Consider the following 21,950-nt stretch of genomic DNA (forward strand, 5'->3'; position numbering starts at 1 on the left):
GTTCTCCCTCATCTTAAACGGCAATGACCATCACTGCTAACAATATATTGCTTTGTCATCCCTACTACATCTAATCTGGTGGACGTGTTACAGTGCCTTGCAAAAGTATTCATCCCCCTTGGCATTTTTTCCTATTTTGTTGCAATACAACCTGTCATTTAAATGGATTTTGGGGGGGATTTCATGTAATGGACATAGACAAAAGATTCCAAATTGGTGAAGCAAAATGAAAAAAAGTGCATATGTATTCATCCCTTTGCTATGAAGCCCCTAAATAAGATCTGGTGCAACCAATTACCTTCAGAAGTCACATAATTAGTTAAATGAAGTCCACCTGTGTGCAATCTAGTATATATCTCAGTATATATATATACCTGTTCTGAAAGACCCCAGAGTCTGTAACACCATTAAGCAAGGGGCACCACCAAGCAAGCGGCACCATGAAGACCAAGGAGCTCTCCAAACAGGTCAGGGTCAAAGTTGTGGAGAAGTGCAGATCAGGGTTGAGTTATAAAAAACATCTGAAACTTTGGACATCACACGGAGCACCGTTAAATCCATTATTACAAAATGGAAAGAACATGACACCACAACAAACCTGCCAAGAGAGGGCCGCCCACCAAAACTCACAGACCAGGCAAGGAGGGCATTAATCAGAGAGGCAACAAAGAGACAAAAGATAACCCTGAAGGAGCTGCAAAGCTCCACAGCGGAGATTGGAGTATCTGTCCATAGGACCACTTTAAGTCGTACACTCCACAGAGTTAGGCTTTATGGAAGAGTGGCCAGGAAAATTGCTTAAAGAAAAAAAAGGAAACATGTTTGGTGTTCACCCAAAGGCATGTGGGAGACTCCCAAAACATATGAAAGAAGGTACTCTGGTCAAATGAGACTAAAATTTAGCTTTTTGGCTATCAAGGAAAACACCGCGCATCATCCTTGAGAATACCATCCCCACAGTGAAGCATGCTGGTGGCAGCATCATGCTGTGGGGATGTTTTACATCGGCAGGGACTGGGAAACTGGTCAGAATTAAAGAAACGACGGACGCCGCTAAATACAGGGATATCCTTGAGGGAAACCTGTTTCAGTCTTCCAGAGATTTGAGACTGGGACGGAGGTTCAGCTTCCAGCAGGACAATGACCCTCAGCATACTGCTAAAGCAACACTCGAGTGGTGTAAGGGGAAACATTTAAATGTCTTGGAATGGCCTAGTCAAAGCCCAGACCTCCATCCAATTGAGAATCTGTGGTATGACTTGAAGATTGCTGTACACCAGCGGAACCCATCCAACTTGAAGGAGCTGGAGCAGTTTTGCCTTGAAGAAGGTGCAAAAATCCCAGTGGCTAGATGTGCCAAGCTTATAGAGACATACCCCAAGAGACTTGCAGCTGTAACTGCTGAGAAAGGTGGCTCTACAAAGTATTGATTTTGGCGGGGTGAATAGTTATGCATGCTCAAGTTTCTGTTTTTTTGTCTAATTTCTTGTTTGTTTCACAATAAAAAATATTTTGCATCTTCAAAGTGGTAGGGATATTGTGGAAATCAAATGATACAAACCCCCCAAAAATCTATTTTAATTCCAGGTTGTAAGGCAACAAAATAGGAAAAATGCCAAGGGGGTGAATACTTCGCAAGCTACTGTACTATTCGCAGAACATTGGCATGTTGGCCGTACTGGCTGTTTCAAGGAATCTATTATGCTTGTTAGAGCTTCAACCTGTGCAGTTGTTGTATGGTGGTATTTTTGCTTTTATGCTACCTTTTCCTTTACATTAGGATCTTTACCAGGCTCTTCCTCAAGCTGCACACTGAAAACATTTGTTGGTTTATGGCCGGGTGTTGACCCTAGCCTACGTTTTCTCTCGCTTTCATCATTAGTCATTTTCATTACATGCCTCAGTATTTCTTCATCACTTCCTTGGTTGTCTGAGAGGAGAGGTTTCAGCTCCCTGCGGACATCACCATGCCTGTGCCCTAGTCCTTGCTACACTTTGTGTTGGAATACACCTTGGACTGTCTCTGAGCTGTACTTTGTCAGCATTGGCTTGTTTAGACGTGAACGAATTCTCAGTTTTAGCCCTTTAACTTGGTAAAGGATCTGTTGTGGCATCTCATGCTCATTCTGTTTGGTGCACACTTGCTCTTGGAATAGTTACATGTATGTGCAATATTTTTCCCCCAGATGAGACTGAAGAAACCCCTTGAGCTCAGCTACTGTGATGTCATCCTTATTTATGAGCATGTCCTTGAAGTTCGCTGACTTTATTATCCTCAGTACACTTCTGACTATGTCTGGATCACTGAAGTTATCTTTGGTACCTTCTTCCGTCTGCAAACATTGTTGTAGCTTATGTCTGACACATGGTTGCTTATTTGATCCCCCTGTATTTTTTATTCTCTGCGGTGTTAGGAGAGATCTCTTAGGGAGATAGATCACTTTCTCATGTGTCTGGTGTGGTACAGATTCAGAATGACTGCTTCTGTGTGGTGGATAACTATGTGGTGCTGTGTGCCGGGTCTCAACAGGCTGTAGTGTAGGAATGAGTTTACATTGGAGGATTTTCTTACCTAGCTCCTCATGGCCTGAGAGTAACTTCTGGTACTCTGTTTGTAGTATGTCAGGGGCTGCATTAGCTGTGGTTACATTAGCTGCATCAGTGGATGGAGATTGTGTTGTGTGACTTGACGTCAACCTCAGTGCTAGCAGGTGGTGTAACAGTTACACTATGGGCCTGGATAAGAGGATCAATGGAATCTTTCATAACGAACAATTTAACCATCCCCATATTCTCAGACTCAAGCAAAGACTTACTATACATAAAAGCATTGATAAAATCAAAACAACCCTCCTCATTACACATCATTCTTTGATGGATCTGTATCTTGTACTTGATCTTAAAGAGTTCCTCAGCCGAGAGAACAAGCAGGAACTTCCTGATGTCCCACACCAGGCTCTCCTCCTGTTGTCAACATGGCAACCTCTATACCTCACACAGGTATGCAGTCCCAGATTTCTGATTCATAGCCTCCGCTCTCGCTCTGATGTCCTGGAACACAGCCTCAGCTTCTCTTTGGTCCCGGTTGTCATAGATCACTAGACAGCTCCCAACCAACAGGTGGCGCTGATCCTGGACTAGCCCCCAAAATCTGTTACAAGTCCCAGGCATAGAACCACGTAAACAGATCATAGTTTGTGTTAAACAGGAGAAAACATACATTTTGGGCGCGTCACAGACTCACTATGAACAAATACTGCATTTGGAAATGATGTCTGAGGGTTGGAGTGTGCCAATGTCTGTCGGTAAATAAAATAAAACAAGACAATTGTACCGTCTGGTTTGTTTAATATAAGGAATTTGATGTATAGCATTTACTTTTACTTTTTACTTTTACTCAAGTATAACAATGTTGTACTTTTTCCACCAGAGTTTTATTTTTTTAAATTTTATTTCACCTTTATTTACCCAGGTAGGCTAGTTGAGAACAAGTTCTCATTTGCAACTGCGACCTGGCCAAGATAAAGCAAAGCAGTGTGACACAGACAACAACACAGAGTTACACATGGAGTAAACAATAAACAAGCCAATAACACAATAAACAAGTCAATGACACAGTAGAAAAAATAAAGTCTATATACAGTGTGTGCAAAAGGCATGAGTAAGTAGGCAATAAATAGGCCATAGGAGCAAATAATTACAATTAGATTAACACTGGAGTGATAAATGAGCAGAAAAGTAAATAAAATAAAAACAGTATGGGGATGAGGTAGGTAGATTGGGTGGGCTATTTACAGATGGACTATGTACAGCTGCAGCGATCGGTTAGCTGCTCAGATAGTTGATGTTTAAAGTTGGTGAGGGAAATAAAAGTCTCCAACTTCAGCGATTTTTGCAATTCGTTCCAGTCACTGGCAGCAGAGAACTGGAAGGAAAGGCGGCCAAATGAGGTGTTGGCTTTGGGGATGATCGGTGAGATATACCTGCTGGAACGTGTGCTACGGGTGGGTGTTGTTATCGTGACCAGTGAACTGAAATAAGGCGGAGCTTTACATAGCATAGACTTATAGATGACCTGGAGCCAGTGGGTCTGGCGACGAATATGTAGCGAGGGCCAGCCGACTAGAGCATACAGGTCGCAGTGGTGGGTGGTAAAAGGTGATTTGGTAACAAAACGGATGGCACTGTGATAGACTGCATCCAGTTTGCTGAGTAGAGTATTGGAAGCTATTTTGTAGTCGAGGATCGAAGTCGAGGATCGGTAGAATAGTCAGTTTTACTAGGGTAAGTTTGGCGGCGTGAGTGAAGGAGGCTTTGTTGCGAAATAGAAAGCCGATTCTAGATTTGATTTTGGATTGGAGATATTTAAAATGACTCTGGAAGGAGAGTTTACAGTCTAGCCAGACACCTAGGTATTTATAGTTGTCCATAGGTCGGAACCGTCCAGGGCGGTGATGTTAGTCGGGCGGTCAGGTGTGGGCAGGGAACGGTTGAAAAGCATGCATTTGGTTTTACTAGCGTTTAAGAGCAGTTGGAGGCCACGGAAGGAGTGGTGTATGGCATTGAAGCTCGTTTGGAGGTTAGTTAGCACAGTGTCCAAGGAAGGGCCAGAAGTATACAGAATGGTGTCGTCTGCGTAGAGGTGGATCAGGGAATCGCCCGCAGAAAGAGCAACATCATTGATATATACAGAGAAAAGAGTCGGCCCGAGAATTGAACCCTGTGGTACCCCATAGAGATTGCCAGAGGTCCGGACAACATGCCCTCCGATTTGACACACTGAACTCTGTCTGCAAAGTAGTTGGTGAACCAGGCGAGGCAGTCATTAGAAAAACCAAGGCTATTGAGTCTGCCGATAAGAATACGGTGATTGACAGAGTCGAATGCCTTGGCCAGGTCGATGAAGACGGCTGCACAGTACTGTCTTTTATTGATGGCGGTTATGATATCGTTTAGTACCTTGAGCGTGGCGGAGGTGCACCCGTGACCGGAAGCGGGTCGGAAGCCGGATTGCACAGCGGAGAAGGTACGGTGGGATTCTAAATGGTCAGTGATCTCTTTATTAACTTGGCTTTCGAAGACTTTAGATAGGCAGGGCAGGATGGATATAGGTCTGTAACAGTTTGGGTCTAGGGTGTCACCCCCTTTGAAGAGGGGGATGACCGCGGCAGCTTTCCAATCTTTAGGGATCTCGGACAATACAAAAGAGAGGTTGAACAGGCTTGTAATAGGGGTTGCAACAATGGCGGTTTAAGAAAAAGAGGGTCCAGATTGTCTAGCCCAGCTGATTTGTACGGGTCCAGGTTTTGCAGCTCTTTCAGAACATCTGCTGTCTGGATTTGGGTTAAGGAGAAGCTAGGGAGACTTGGGCGAGTAGCTGTGGGGGGGGGGGGGGGGGGGGGGGGGGGGGGGGGGGGGGGGGGGGGGGGGGGGGGGGGGGGGGGGGGGGGCTGTTGGCCGGGGTTGGAGTAGCCAGGAGGAAGACATGGCCAGCCGTTGAGAAATGCTTATTGAAATGTTCGATTATCATGGTTTTATCAGTGGTGACCGTGTTACCTAGCCTCAGTGCAGTGGGCAGCTGGGAGGAGGTGCTCTTGTTCTCCATGGACTTTACAGTGTCCCAAAAGCCTTTGCTTTCCTGACTGACTGCGTGTATTGGTGCCTGACTTCCCTGAACAGTTGCATATCGCGGGGACTATTCGATGCTATTACAGTCCGCCACGGGATGTTTTTGTGCTGGTCAAGGGCAGTCAGGTCTGGAGTGAACCAAGGGCTATATATGTTCTTAGTTCTGCGTTTTTTGAACGGGGCCAGCTTATCTAAGATGGTGAGAAAATGTCTTTTAAAGAATGACCAGGCATTCTCGACTGACGGGATGAGGTCAATATCCTTCTAGGATACCAGGGCTAGGTCGATTAGAAAGGCCTGCTCGCAGAAGTGTTTTAGGGAGTGCAGTACTTAAGTACATTTAAAACCAGATACGTTTAGACTTTTACTCAAGTAATATTTTACTAGGTGACTTTAACTTTTTTCTATTAAGGTATCTTTACTTTTACTCAAGCATAACAACTTAGTTATTTTCTCACCACTGAGTGTCCGTTAGTTATGAACATTATTATATGCCAAAGTCAATAACGAACATCAAGCTAACTTCACCATAGCGCTTTGGTGATGAAAGGGTCAAGTTACTCACATGACTTTACTACATAAATGTATAACATGATCAGTAAACAGCTGTGGACTTTTTAGAAAAAAGTGTTACTAAAGGGTTCTACTGCTGTTCCCATTGGAGCACACTGTTTTCTAAGAGTTTAGGCCTTCATGAAATATTGCACTGTGTCAATCAATTAATGTCTGGTTAAATCAAAATACAAAATGAAACTGAGATACATTAAGTAATCTTTATTGCATAGGGAGTACAACTTTAGAAAATTAATATTTCATAAATATTTTAATGTTAATAGATACATTAATACTAGAATGTTGCATATAGTGTATTAATAGTCAACCAATCCACTGGCTATAGATCACACACACACACACACACACACACACACACACACAGTGCAATTGGAGAGTCGTCCAGATGCTCCCATGAGCATTTTACTGAGTCAGCAAGTGACATGTCCGGCTCCGCTTTGTGCTGCCGCCAGCTGTGTAGCTCCTCCCTCAGAGTCCCGGGGCGTCTTCTGGCTAAAGCCATTTGGGAATAGGTTAGATAGGAATAAATGTATCAAACAGTTTGGCATGACACCGATGAAACATATTAGCATATTAGCATACCTTCTAGCATACAGTCACAGTGTCAGTCTAGTCATCCTCCAGTAGTCCTGCTATGCAGAGGTAAGGTGTGGCGATGGGCTGGAGGTGCGGGTGTGTTTGGTCGGGGAGGGGGTGGTCTGAGTAAGAGGGGCTAGGGGGAACACCCGTCTGCAGGATGAATTGCTGCAGGTTACACTGCCTCAGCTCCTTGTTCAGCTCCTCCAGCGCCTCACACCTCTCCTGGAGGGCAAAGACAAGATGTCATGTTATTTCAGTGTCAAACATAGACAGTTTCATGTAAACTTGATTGTTAATGGGGCAGTACAGTTAAAAAACATTATTTTCCTGTGGTTTTATGATATTTCCACACTATGAGGTCAAAATAACACTTCTGAAAATTCTAATAATGTAGGAGGATCTCATCTAATACTTCTCTAGTAATGAGGTTTGTAGCCATATGGGGCGGAATAAAACATTCAGGGGAGGATAAGCATCCAAAAAACTCATAGGGCTGGTTTCCCAGACACAAATTAAGCCTAGTCCTGCACTAAAAAGCATGCTCAATGGAGAATGTCCATTGAAATAACGTTTTAGTCCAAGGCTTAATCCGTCTGGGAAACCGGCCCATAAGGAAGCTTAGGGAAAGGCAGTCGTTCTATTATTAACACAGGAAGCCAAAGGCAAGTTTCCATCTCTGGGTAGACAACACAGGTGTATTCTACAGGTGTCCTCTCAAGCTCAATAACTCCTCTTTATTGCTCACCTGCTATTACAAGATACAGTTAACCCCCAGACTGCCGAGTTATACAATGTACTGCCTCTGGGTTTACAGTGTCAGATACACAGAATAATCCCCAAACAAGTTATATAGAATGTGACGCAACCATCTTTGAACAAAGCTCTTTTATACTGAATATCCTAGGTTGCTTTCGCTGGGTTTAGCTCTTGTGAGACGTTTAGCGGTGAGTGGCTTTGTCAGTTCTTCTGTGTCATTGAACACAATGAAGGGATTATAGTCTGATTGCTACATACACTACATACACAAAAAAAGGTGCTATCGAGAACCTTAAAGGGTTCTTCGGCAATAGGGGAAACCTTTGAAGAACCCTTTTTGGTTCCAGATAGAATCTTTTTGGTTCCAGGTAGAACCCTATTGGTTTCCATATAGAACCCTTTCTCCAAAGGGTTTGGAACCCTTTTTCTAAGAGTGTAGGCTAGTAATCTAACACAATTGGACAGGTTAGAGTTTCCACATAAGAGGGATTTATTGGCGAGACAAGGGAAATGGTTCAATTCCCATTGGGGATCGTCATGAAGCATACGGCATCCATAATAGGAACTAGAAAGTCGTCAGATCTCAGGAAAAACTCAGTCAGTGGTTATGGATTAAACTGTACCTGTAACCGTAATTCTGCAGTCTGCAATGCTTTCTTCGTCTCTGTCAATGACATGTCCAGCTCTGTCCCCTTCTGAAGCCGATTGTGTAGCTCCTCCCTCAGCGTTCCCAGGGCCTCCTCTGGTTGCGGGGTGCCCGGACGAGAGCTCCGTCTGTGGGCCTCAACACGAAAGTCATGCCCCAGCCTGGATGAATGGGTCTGGAGGCCCTTGAGCCGGAAGCTATATTCATCCATAGAGGCGTAGAGTTGGTGCAGATGTCCCTGGGTATCTGTACGGCCAATACAAATCTGTGTTAGTTTCTGGATGGTCCAACTGTATATGAGTGTAGGCCTACATATTCCTAGGTTACATACATTATTGCTGCATAAATGATGTGTGCGTAGGAGATGTGTAACATATACTGATATCCTAGGATATGTTTTCAAAATTGCCCCTGAGGGGATTGATAGGTGTATTGAAGTGACTGGAATTTAATGGACTACATACCATGCTCCTTGTCCTTCTCTCGCTGCATCTGCTTCTCCCAGTAATCCCCATGCAGCTCTGCCTCGTTCTGTCTCAGCCTTGTCTCCAGCACATCCATCTCCTCTACTAGGCCTGTATTCAGGCCTGGGACAGGAGTTACAGGCCTCCCCATCTCCCACACCTCTGCCTCCCTTTCCAAAGCCACCAAATGGGACTCCAGGTCCTGTAGCATCTCCTGCTGCTGCAGCACCTGCCTGAAGACCTCCTCCTTGGACGGGTCGGACGGGGAGAGTGGAGGAGGGGAGGCGGTGGGGGAGACCAGGGACGGAACAGGCGAGGCCCTGGGCTCTGGTGAGGCCCTTGGACTAGGTGACCAGGCCTTGTTAGCTTTAGTCCTTCTGGGGATTGTAGAAGGACCAAGGTTGAAAGTGAGGGCCTTCTTCGGCTCTCGGCATCTGGAGGGAACGGGTGTAGGGTGCCTGGGCAAAGGGTGGACCCTATCCTGGGGGGGTCTGTTAGGTTCGTCAGTGCTGGAGGGGCCTGTGCGACGCAAGATGAACTGGACCTCGATGGCCAGCTGACCCAGATAAGACAGAGACTCTAAGGGACAGTCCTCTGCCACAAGCTGCCTCTCTGTGCCTCGTAGCTTCTGGATGAGAACATAGCGACCCGTCTGACCTGTGGAAAAGACACACCAAGACAGGAGTGAGATTGGAGGGAATAAGATGATAAACTGTGCTCAAAAAGCTTTGAAACGAATGAACAACAAAGGAAATTACATCAGACAAAGACTGACCAATAGCCTGCGCGAGGGCGATGACCACATCCTGACAGGAAGTCTCCAATGATAGGCCGCACACCACCCTGACCACACCCTCCACCCACACCTTCATCTCCATCTTGGCCTGTCAATCAAACTCAGAGGAACATGGCCACCACAGCATCCACCTGTGAGAGAGGAGGGGAAATGTCAATATACTGAGTTCAAATAATAAACTATTCCACAGTACCAAATCAACCTATAACTCCTAGGCGCATATATCAGGTATATCAATGGAGGAAATTAGTTTGGTCCGTATTCCCATAACTGGAGCTGAAGACTTCAACAGGAAAACTCACACTCTTCTCTTGTGGGAAAAATGTGACCGCCCAACTCTGAAATCCTACACCTACAGTCCTGTACCTGTCATCTGTGTTGACGCTTGACCAGAGAGGGCAGAACCGACCAGAGAGTAAGGGAAGGTGAGGGGAGGAGGAGGTGTATTGTGTTACATTCTCATGGTGTCAATATCCTGGTATGAGCAAAAACCAATTCAGTGCGGCTCTGCACCTAAGAATTTGATAGGAAAATATGGCTTCCTATGCTGTAAACCTAGAGACAGAACGTAATACCTCTGTGGAAGAGGAGGATGAGATAGGAAGAAGAGGGAGAGGAGGACACAGACACCAAGGCAGCCTAAGAATGTTGTTCCTCAAAAGGCCAAGACCTCTCCATCACAGTTGACAACTCCAAGGTGTCCCCCTTCCCAGAGTGCAAAGAACCTTGGCGTGACCCTGGACAACACCCTGTTGTTCTCTGCAAACATCAAAGCAGTGACTCGCTCCTGCAGGTTCATGCTCTACAACTACCGTAGAGTTGTAGAGCTAGAATCCTAGTAACAATTCCCTGTCTTAGGTCAGTTAAGTCAGAAAAATAGAGAGAATGATTTATTTCAGCTTTTATTTCTTTCATCACATTCCAAGTGGGTCAGAAGTTTACATATACTCAATTAGTATTTGGTAGAATTGCCTTTAAATTGTTTAACTTGCGTCAAACGTTTCGGCTAGTCTTCCACAAGCTTCTCACAATAAGTTGGGTGAATTTTGGCCCATTCCTCCTGACAGAGCTGGTGTAACAGAGTCAGGTTTGAAGGCCTCCTTGCTCGGACATGCATTTTCAGTTCTGCCCACAAATTGTCTATGGGACTGAGGTCAGGGCTTTGTGATGGCCACTCCAATACTTTGACTTTGTTGTCCTTAAGCCATTTTGACACAACTTTGGAACTTTGGTCATTGTCCTTTTGGAAGACCCATTTGCGACCAAGCTTTAACTTCCTGACTGATGTCTTGAGATGTTGCTTCAAAATATCCCCATAATTTTCCTGCCTCATGATGCCATCTATTTTGTGAAGTGCACCAGTCCCTCCTTCAGCAATGCACCCCCAAAACATGATGCTGCCACCCCCGTGCTTCACGGTTGGGATGGTGTTCTTAGGCTTGCAAGTCTACCCCTTGATCCTCCAAACATAACGATGGTCATTATGGCCAAACAGTTCTATTTTTGTTTCATCAGACCAGAGGACATTTCTCCAAAAAGTACGATCTTTGTCCCCATGTGCAGTTGCAAACCGTAGTCTGGCTTTTTTATGGCGGTTTTGGAGCAGTGGCTTCTTCCTTGCTGAGCGGGCTTTCAGGTTACGTCGATATAGGACTCATTTTACTGTGGATATAGATACTTTTGTGCCTGTTTCCTCCAGCATCTTCACAATGTCCTTTGCTGTTGTTCTGGCATTGATTTGCACTTTTGGCACCAAAGTACGTTCATTTCTAGGAGACAGAACGTGTCTCCTTCCTGAGCGGTATGACGGCTGCGTGGTCCCATGGTGTTTATAATTGTGTACTATTTTTTCTACAGATGAACGTGGTACCGAATTTAGCAAACTAAATTCTACAATACCTCTTTCGCCTTCTGGCTTGGCTCCTCTGTCAACACGGCGCCCCGCCACACCACCACGACTGGTCTGCCGACGAATACTCCGTCCGCTGTGCCTTCAACCGGCCGCCGTCGGAGCAGACGCTCCCACTAGCCCCGGGCTACTAACTTTAAATGCTGTGTGGCGACTATTCCGCGGCTTCCCTGTTCCATCTACTGCTGCCCCCTGGACACTATGATCACTTGGCTACATAGCTGATGCCTGCTGGACTGTCCATTAATCACGGTACTCCATTCTGTTTATTTTTATCTGTCGGCCCCAGCCGCGAACTCAGGCTCTGGGTGTAGTTAATCCGACACCTCTCTGCGTAGTCATTGCCATTTTACCTGCTGTCGTCGTGTTAGCTGACTAGCTGCTGTTGTCTCACCTGTTGTCTTAGCTAGCTCTCCCAATCAATACCTGCGATTACTTTATGCCTCGCTGTATGTCTCTCTCAAATGTCAATATGCCTTGTATACTGTTGTTCAGGTTAGTTATCATTGTTTTAGTTTACAATGGAGCCCCTAGTTCCACTCTTCAAACCTCTGACACCTCCTTTGTCCCACCTCCCACACATGTGGTGACCTCACCCATTATAACCAGCATGTCCAGAGATACAATCTCTCTTATCATCACCCAGTGCCTGGGCTTACCTCCGCTGTACCCGCACCCCACCATACCCCTGTCTGCACATTATGCCCTGAATCTATTCTACCACGCCCAGAAATCTGCTCCTTTTATTCTTTGTCCCCAACGCTCTAGGCGACCAGTTTTGATAGCCTTTAGCCGCACCCTCATCCTACTCCTCCTCTGTTCCTCGGGTGATGTGGAGGTAAACCCAGGCCCTGCATGTCCCCAGGCACCCTAATTTGTTGACTTCTGTGATCGAAAAAGCCTTGGTTTCATGCATGTCAACATCAGAAGCCTCCTCCCTAAGTTTGTTTTACTCACTGCTTTAGCACACTCTGCCAACCCTGATGTCCTTGCCGTGTCTGAATCCTGGCTTAGGAAGGCCACCAAAAATTCMGAGATTTCCATACCCAACTATAACATTTTCCATCAAGATAGAATTTCCAAAGGGGGAAGAGTTGCAATCTACTGCAGAGATAGCCTGCAAAGTAATGTCATACTTTCCAGGTCCATTCCCAAACAGTTCGAACTTCTAATTAAAAAAATGTATCTCTCCAGAAATAAGTCTCTCACTGTTGCCGCCTGCTACCGACCCCCCTCAGCTCCTGGCTGTGCCCTGGACTCCATTTGTGAATTGGTCGCCCCCCATCTAGCTTCAGAGTTTGTTCTGTTAGGTGACCTAAACTGGGATATGCTTAACACCCCGGCAGTCCTACAATCTAAGCTAGATGCCCTCAATCTCACACAAATCATCAAGGAACCCACCAGGTACAACCCTAAATCCGTAAACATGGGCACCCTCATAGACATTATCCTGACCAACTTGCCCTCCAAATACACCTCTGCTGTCTTCAATCAAGATCTCAGCGGTCACTGCCTCATTGCCTGTATCCGCTACGGGTCCGCGGTCAAACGACCACCCCTCATCACTGTCAAACGCTCCCTAAAACACTTCTGCAAGCAGACCTTTCTAATTGACCTGGCCCGGGTATCCTGGAAGGATATTGACCTCATCCCATCAGTTGAGGATGCCTGGTCATTCTTTAAACGTAACTTCCTCACCATCTTAGATAAGCATGCCCCGTTCAAAAAACGCAGAACTAAGAACAGATATAGCCCTTGGTTCACTTCAGACCTGACTGCCCTCGACCAGCACAAAAACATCCTGTGGTGGACTGCAATAGCATCGAATAGTCCCCGCGATATGCAACTGTTCAGGGAAGTCAGGAACCAATACACGCAGTCAGTCAGGAAAGCAAAGGCTAGCTTTTTCAAGCAGAAATTTGCATCCTGTAGCTCTAACTCCAAGAAGTTCTGGGACACTGTAAAGTCCATGGAGAACAAGAGCACCTCCTCCCAGCTGCCCACTGCACTGAGGCTAGGTAACACGGTCACCACCCGCGGATCGAATATCGACTAGGTGCAGTGCTACGGCAAGAAGGAAAGCCCATCGCTACGCTTCCAAATCTTCTCACAGACTGTTGAAATCAACTACGCTCTAATTGAAAAGGAGCCTCTTATGCCAGTCTGTTCGGATGTAAACTTTCCATCATTACGTATCATGACGACAAGTCATTGGGAATCCGACCACAAGGCCCTTGAGTCCAATCTCATGAGGAAACACTATGCCGCAGCCCGCCAAGGCTACCAGAGAATATCTTCAACTACAAACAATACGAGCTTCAACAAACACTCACCGTCCAGGCAAAGTCAGCGCCTGTCGCAGACACGGCTCTCCAGGAAAGTTCTTACCTATAAGGACCAGCAGGGCCTCATGAAGCATGGAACATGCAATAGTGCACACTGGTAACAGCAACTTACCAGTAGTGACACACAATACCTGAAGAGATCAGGCAGAAACCAGAAAAAGATCACAACTCGCCACAGCTGAGGAAGTCATACAGGAGACGGCCGAGAGAGGAGAAAATGCCCTCAAGCGTCTCAGAATTTATTATTTGTGACAAAAGTGTGCCAACAAGACAGTGACTACTGGAAGCAGATCCTCAATCGTGGTCTCTTTACCCAGGAGAGGACAATATGTACCCATCTTTCTAGTCATCTATAACCTAAGCTGGAAAGGGTAGCCTTGGCAAATCTGGCTCGTCTCTGCGAGCATCGAAGCGAGTGTCTTTACTAGCCTCCTTTTTAGAGTTCTGACAAGTGATGACTTAAGCAAACGCCAACAAAGCCTGCAAAACGAGCGATGGATCAATTTGTATCCCAACTCAATAGCAAAGAACACCACGCTAGTGGACACTAACTTCAGTCCTACCGCTCACTAGAACAACAACAAAAAATATGTGAAAGGATCACTGAACCTGGCTGCATTAGTAACTTTTACATCTGAACGTTTAAATCTTTCACGGTATAACCAGTGCCTGTTACTCAACTACAGTTGAAAAAAGGGAAGGTTGAGGTAACGCTGTCAGCATGCAAAATGCCGCTCCCCAAAAAAAATTAATCAGCATTGGTCCCATGCAATAATATAATAAGTTATCAATCACTTGAGCTCCCTAACACACATGCAGCATTAAAGTCAATCTACAATTGAAGAAAAGCCCATTCACAAGAGATAAATACATGAAGGAACTACCAGAAACACTCATATATTCCAAGAGATCATAAAACAGTCTCTATTAGCCACCGATACGAATGAGAACCACTCTGTCATCTTCATGTAAATCAGTGGACCAGGAGGTGACTCCGAGGCCTGGAAATACAGCACAAGTCAAATGTGAGAATGCATACAGTTTACATTCTCTCAACTACAAATTTCAACAGTAGGGAAGATAATGAACCTACCTAGGAGCGTGTATCCATGTCTACGCAATAGTTACCATGTCCAAGATATTTTCCTAAAATATTTGAGGACCCTCTGGATTCTTCTTGGAGTTTTAGAGCTTGCCTGTATTTGTCTTTGTACCCCACCATCCTCCTCATCTCACTATCTGGATTATCTTGTGACCATCATGGGCAGGCTCTCAGGTGGCCGAGTCTCTTCACCCGATTCTCACAGTGAGGTTGTCAACTTGTCTGTGTCTCCACAGAGTGCAGGAACTGTCATCTCTTCTCTCCGCATCAGACATACTCCCACCTTTTCGAAAATACAGCAGAGGTTCAAACCTAGGTGCAATGTTCATGCATTGCAATCTACTGACCATTGTCAGGAACTGTATTTGTTCTGTTATAACAGATACCATTTTACTTTGTTTACTTCTGGCATTCTCTCTTAAACAGCTTATTCTGCAAACCAAATCTCAGTGGCTGTTTATATCAGGTCTATACGTCAATTGAGAGTGAGAGCTTTAACCAATATTTATTTTAACATAAAGGTCTTTAATTCCTCCTATACTCTGACCATGAACATGAGAGATAGCTGTGAAAAAAAGAGGCATTATTACGCGGTTCAGGTAGTGACGCACACTGCCATGGAGCACATATTCTGGCGTTGAGTCTTCGAGCAAGGACGCGGAAACACCGATTCCTGGGAAGTCGTCCAAGATGGAAGCGTCCTCTCAGCATCCTCTCAATTGCATCATTGGTGCGTTATCAGAGGCTTTCCAAAAATGCACTTCGCAGCGCCTTTTCAATGTCCTCGACAGCGTTAGTCTAAGGACAGCCCGGCACCTTCAGCTCCAGGGTCAAAAAAAACAGGGGTGAGATGAAAAAAAAAAAAAACTTCCCAAAAAAAACGCTTTTTAAATAAGAGTTCTGCGACGCTAGAATCTTTTGAAGGCGCTCCATATCCTTCTACACATTGCAGCCTCTCTCTCTCAATGACATTGTCACTGTATCCGCCTCTTTTTTGGAATGGAGTGCCAGATGAAAACTTTATCTTTAAATTGAGCGTGTTGGCTTTTCAGCATAATTTTTGCAGATCTCATGCACCTCAGGCGTTCCTTTCAAAATAGCCTCGTCGGGTTTACCATATCCTAACACATCACTGAATACACATCGGTTGGTATAATTATGTTGCTGCTGGCCCAAATTCAGATAGACTTTCTGTGTCATTTTCATTCAGTGTGCTCAGTTTTGAGGCCTTGATTCAGCTCGCTGTAAGAACCATGCGAAAGAATTTAAAGTGCTGAAACCTTGGTGTAGCGCCAACTGTGCTCTTCTCGCGGAGACCTTTGCAAGACGCGGGACGTTTCGGTCGTTGCCCCCTCTTTGGTTCCGACCATAGACAAGAGAATGTTGCCCACAATTGCCACAATCCGTTGAAAGGCCTCTACACTCGTCGATCTTCGCATGAAACTCGTCTTTAGGCTGAGATTAATTCCATAATAGGCAGGCGACGAACCTTAGGCGTCCAAAAACTATACAAGATATATGCGTCATTCAAATCTCGGTATCCAGCCACAAAATGGATTCAGAGATCCCGAGAATATATTTTAAGAGCTTTCTATAACTTCAACAGATTAAATGGTAAATGCAATTTTCGTAGTTAACTACGGGTCACGTAGACACCTCCAGGGGTAGAACAGGGAACTGGCAGGATGTAAGTAAGCAGCTGTTCTTAACTTGATGGCGTAGTTCCAACCCGATTGTTGCCTATCACCAGTAGAGAGCTGAGCGTGGTAAACGTTGCTTAGCCTATCGCCGGCGCTCAGGCTGTCCAGCCTCTTAATCGCGCTCCTTGGTGTCCGGCGCTGTTGCTATGTAATGACGCCTCCCACCCCCGAACTGAGGTCAGACAGTTCTGAAACATTGTTGAGCCACTTGCAACCTGCATAGAAAGCCAACCACTGTTCTCGCTCAAGGCTAACCACAGCTCCCAACAACATTATCTGGGCCTAACTTGTATTTCCAGCACACACACACAGAACCCAGGCAACAGTTGCCTATTCAATCACTCGATGTAGTAACGTATACGCAATAAACACAGCCTCAACAAAACGTGTGATTTGAAATTGTGAAACTTAGGATGACTTTCTGTATGACTTGATAGCACCAGTAGCTGATCTAGCGGTCAACAGACACGAAGGTAGTGGCTTCCCGCTACTTGTGTTGATGCCATCAGCTTCGTAAAGGATAATGGGCGTTTATAGCCTTGTTCAAGTCTCTGTCAGATAGAGTCGAATGATTAACCGGAATGGCCGATTAATCAGCCGATTTGCCGTTTTCATAACAACGAAATCGTTTTTATTGGGCGCATTTGCAGTTTTTTTGTTTTTTTACACCTTTATATAATCTTTATTTAACTAGCAGATCAGTAAGAACACATTCTTATTTTCAAGACGGCCTAGGAACAGCAGAACGACAGATTACCTTTTCACTCGGATCAAATCTTGCAAGCAGTTAACTAGTCCAATGCTCTAACCCACCTGATTACATTGCACTCCACGAGACCTGGCGCCTTTATCGAATGCAGTACGCTAAGGTAAGTTGCCTAGCTAGCAGTTAAACTATCTTATAAAACGCAATCAATAAATAACTTCAGCTCCCAATGTTTACTTAACCACAAAACATCAACCTACAATCAACTACACAAGTATATATTTTTAAACTTGCATTACATAGCTTAAAGAAATGCCAGGTTAGCACAATATTAACCAGTGAATGTGTCAATTCTCTTGCTTCATTCACGCAGAGCAGGGATATGCAACAGTTGGGCGCCTGGCTCTTGCGAACTAATTTGCCGAAGTCTTTACGAATTATGACAACATTGAAGTTGTGCAATGCATAACAGGAAATATTTTAGACTCATGGATGCCACCGTTAGATAAAATACGGAACGGAATAAACGTTTTGTTTACAGTGATAGTTTCCGATTAGTGCAAAGGTTATGGTTAGGAGAGAAAAGTCGACCGTTTTAATTCCCGTAATATAAATCTGCCCTGAACGTGAAAGGTTCCTTCGATAACTTACCGTTCATGTCTCTACATAAGAGAGATTCTGATCTACTTCAATAAGATCGGGTTTCGTGCAGGTTTAAACGCACTCGACGTTTGATCCCGTGTAAAATCTCACTAGGTAAGGTGACTGTTTGTCAAACATATTTTTCATAGCAGAGTCACTCTACAATTTTTGTAATCTTCGCTTATATTTAGCCAATATTATCAGATACCTTGTCTATGATATCTACACAGTTATAAAATTGGGCACGGTGGTGTAAGCCTACCACGAAACACAAACCTTATTGAAGTAATCTAAAATATCCTATGGAATAACTGAAGGAACGCTGTTCAGATTTGCTAGAAAGTGTCATGGAAATTATTGATTCGCACTTTGGTTGTCAATTGCTTACCATGCCCATTATTAAAATAGGATTTCCCATATAGAAAAGTAAAAGTTTTGTTCAACATCATCACAGTAACTCTAAACCCATTTTTATTCAAAACAGTTGAGAGAGTATTTCTCCTACCGACTCTTCGTATCATGTGTTCACTTCAGAGCTGGTGTTGTGTGTAGTATTGAGTATTATATTCAAGTTAAAATAAAATGTTCATTGTCATCAGTATGTGCAATTGTCAGTATTACAAAAATGTGTGTGTTGTGTATCATATATAGTAAAATACAGTTATTTATAATGTCCTCCAATAATCCGGTATCGGTATCGTCGTGGAAAAATCATAATCGTACACCTCTATCGAGACAACTCTGAGCTTCCTTTGCGTTGGTTTTCTCCACCACCACTAAGCGTTACCAGTCAGGCGGTCTTAACCTTGGTGACGTATTCAGATTGCTCCATGCTCTCCAACTCTCTTCGAACGCCACGCGCAGAGCAATTGGGATCTTTTCTCGTGGGCAACCCACAGGGTTGCGTCTGGGTCAAGGTGGAATGGTACATTTCTCCTGCGGAATTATCCTATTCTGTAAAAACATCAGTCAACTCCTCCAGTAACATTTCTGTCTCTACTTGGTCTGGTCACTGATAAAAACTAGCTGATAGGTCCATGTTCTAAACTGCTTTAACGACCTCACTGCAGGTGCTCTATGGTTTCATACCAACAAAAAGTCAAGCATCATGGTCACTTTCCTTTGATGCATTGAAAGTGCATGTGCCTTACTGGAGCGGTCTACCACCATAACCAGGTCAGATGCGGTGTGTGGCTGTAGCTCGCACTCAGTGTTCAAGCTGCTTACTTATCAGAGAAATTACACCAGTGGTCTAGTTAACTTAAGCTCTGTGGCCCTTGGATTCCATTATCTCAATGTCAGCAAAAGCTGCTCTGTCTCTGTATTTGACTTTTCTGGTCACTGAATTCAATAAACAGTTCATCAGCGTTTTGACTTCTTTTGATTGACATTCATCTTCACGCACTGTGGTGCTGACTGTTTTCCAGTAAGCTCTGCACACTTTTGCAAGAGTATTCCATTTCCACATTTATACCCTGTTTTGCCTCTTAGCTGGGCAATTCCTTGTTCGCCATGCACTTTGTAGTCCGCAACATCCACAGGTTTTTGGGGCTTGAGTCTGTAGCGCTGTGGTTTTTGGAGTATGTTCTCTCTCTGTTTCTAAAAAACGCGCTCTGTGGCACCGGAGGTGTGCTTTGATGGTCTGCCTACTGCGTGCCACTCTTGTTTCACTGAGCCTCGTGTTACACGCGAAAATGGTTTTCATCTAGCCAGTGCTTAGCTCTGTGAGATCTGCTATTGTCTTAAGCGTGTCCAACGTTACTCAGACCCAACATTCAACAGTTTCTCTCTCACCGCGTGAGGTTTTCCAAAATACAATTACGGCCCGACCCTATCTCATCCTGTTTGCTATAATCAGTTTCACAAGGCAGACGCAGCTCTGTTACAAACTGTTTAAAAGACTAGTTAGTTCCCTTACTTCGCATGCGAATTGTACAAAGTACTGAAAACATACGACGATCGTTTGAAGCAATTTGTGCCTGAAGACCAATACTGTCTTGTTTGCACACTTACAAAATAATAAATGCAGTTACTAAGGATATTTCTGAACTAGCTCTTATTAGCTAGCTATAACTGGCATGTTCACTTATCGCCAACCAAGGATCAAACTGACGCATGACCTAACCATTTGGGTGTCGTTAACTCATATCATAGCACAGTAGATTATGGCGTAAATGCATTCCATATTATAATTCAGTATGTTTCAACATTGAGGAATATACAGTCACTACGGTTTGATCAGCGGTTTGAAGTAAGGATTTTAGGAGTTTATGCAAGACGAGTTGCATTGCAAGTCACAAGCCAATAACCTAGCTCATACTGTTCAATTAGTAACGTTACAGTTAAAGCGATGACATTCGGAAAAGAACAACCCGCTTACCTTATCCCACTTTGCCCCTGATGACAGAACTCATATTTCAAACTGTCTGTCTTGTACTGTCTTTACTTCGATATGAAGTAGTGCTACAATATAGCTGATAGGCTGGCTAGTCAAGTCTTAGGTCCGCGATTATGGCTGGCTTAGCTAGCTACATTGAAATCTAAACAAGGGCAACTCATTGTTCTTGGGAATGATTTGCCAACAATACCTAATGCATTTCCGAAATCGCTTGCAGCCTAAATGGATTCACCATTAATTATAGCTTCTTTTAGTTGATTTTTTCAAAGTTTGAGATTGGCCTGTCCCTCTCCTATTAAAAAAATGGGACTCACTTCTCCAGACTAGCAGTAATCCGTTCTTCCTATAATCTGGGTCTATAGATTAGGGAGGTGCCTTCAATGTTGTTGAATTTTGCTGTTGACAGGCTTCCCTTACATAACTATCACTTGAGTTACGATGCTATTTAAAATCTACCATGTGCTCTGTCCATTGATTATGTTATGAATCATCTGTTTTTTTATGGCCATTTACAGGTTGAAAGCTACATGATGCAATCTTTTCATTACTAAATCACATGCCTAAGGCTTTGTTAGTTAGATCCCAACTCTGTGGTGATTGAATTTAGCTAGTCCTAATTTCAATGATTGAACTTGCGATGAAGGTTCTGTATTGTGCAATAGTCACCATGTTGTGGACATGGTAGGCCCCAGTCCAATCCAATCCCCATTAATTACATAAGTCAAGGCAAATTCTCTACTATTGATTTGATCAAACAACTAGGTTATAGCTACATCTATTTCTATAACCCACATTTCTTGATCTGAAGATATGCCTCTGCATTGACTTGAGAGGGTGCTCAGTGGGATAACCATTAGCCATGCTTGTAAACAGAACCACTGAAATGCCTGATGTTAGTTCAATTTTTCTTATACATCACTTATTTTCTCCTTCATTCAGCCCCAGCATACCCAACTATATTTGCTAAGCCTGACATGGCTGTAGTAACACTATTGGACCTGTCCTCCCCAATTGTCACCAGCCTGCCAGATCACTGGAACCAGCGTCAGACCCTTCCTCATGCTGTCCTCCTGTAACCCGTGCTGCGTCACTGCAGTGCCGGGCATCGGCTTCCTCTTCTGGAGGAGCATTCTATCTGAAATCGTTGTTGCACAGTTACTGCTTTCATAATTCATAATCTGTGCTTTAATGTTATTTCTATATGTATGATGCTACCGTTGAGAAGCTGTTTGCTGCCACTTTTTCTTTCCTTTCACGGTCAAAGCAATCATATTCTAAGTAAGTTCTTCTCTCTGTATTTAGGTGCATAGTGAAATCCTCATTTCAATATTCTTACAGGCTTTGTGCTTTCATGTGACTAACCCATCGTCTGATTCATACTAGCAGTCATGTTTAATCGCTACTGAAAAGAGTAATGGAGGACCAGAGGCATGGAATAAAGGCCTTTGAAACAAGAGGAAGAAGGAAACTCCAAAAGGTCGCTTGAACTGCAGCAAACAAGTAAGTGCCTAGAGACTTTTCCACTGACTAAGACCAGACTTTTGCAGTTCAATGAAATAAGAATTAAGGGACATAATGTTTTGACACTTATTTCTACTGGGTGCCCCTCATGGTGAGAATAAAAAAAAGGCAATAAGCTGTCTGAGAAATCATTGCCACTTTATCTCTGGGAGAAGATTCCAGGGAATTTGATTGGAGCGCGTCTG

At 44.3% G+C, this 21,950-nt stretch overlaps 1 protein-coding gene across 2 annotated transcripts in view; it reads right to left on the reverse strand.

The window, feature by feature from the left end:
• Positions 1-6,387: 6,387 nt before the first annotated feature.
• Positions 6,388-21,950, reverse strand: part of LOC111973656 (ras association domain-containing protein 7) — a 25,647-nt gene continuing 10,084 nt past the window's right edge. For both annotated transcript variants that reach the window (XM_024001019.2, XM_024001018.2), the window contains exons 2-6: positions 9,422-9,573; positions 8,647-9,303; positions 8,160-8,428; positions 6,784-7,002; positions 6,388-6,693 (exon numbers count right to left, since the gene is read on the reverse strand). In XM_024001019.2, coding sequence (XP_023856787.1) covers positions 6,811-7,002; positions 8,160-8,428; positions 8,647-9,303; positions 9,422-9,524 — 1,221 coding nt within the window. In that variant the 5' untranslated portion in view covers positions 9,525-9,573 and the 3' untranslated portion in view covers positions 6,388-6,693; positions 6,784-6,810. The remainder of the gene's footprint in view (positions 6,694-6,783; positions 7,003-8,159; positions 8,429-8,646; positions 9,304-9,421; positions 9,574-21,950) is intronic.

Source organism: Salvelinus sp. IW2-2015, linkage group LG15 (genome assembly GCF_002910315.2).
Source record: "Salvelinus sp. IW2-2015 linkage group LG15, ASM291031v2, whole genome shotgun sequence".
Taxonomy (NCBI): Eukaryota; Metazoa; Chordata; class Actinopteri; order Salmoniformes; family Salmonidae; genus Salvelinus; species Salvelinus sp. IW2-2015.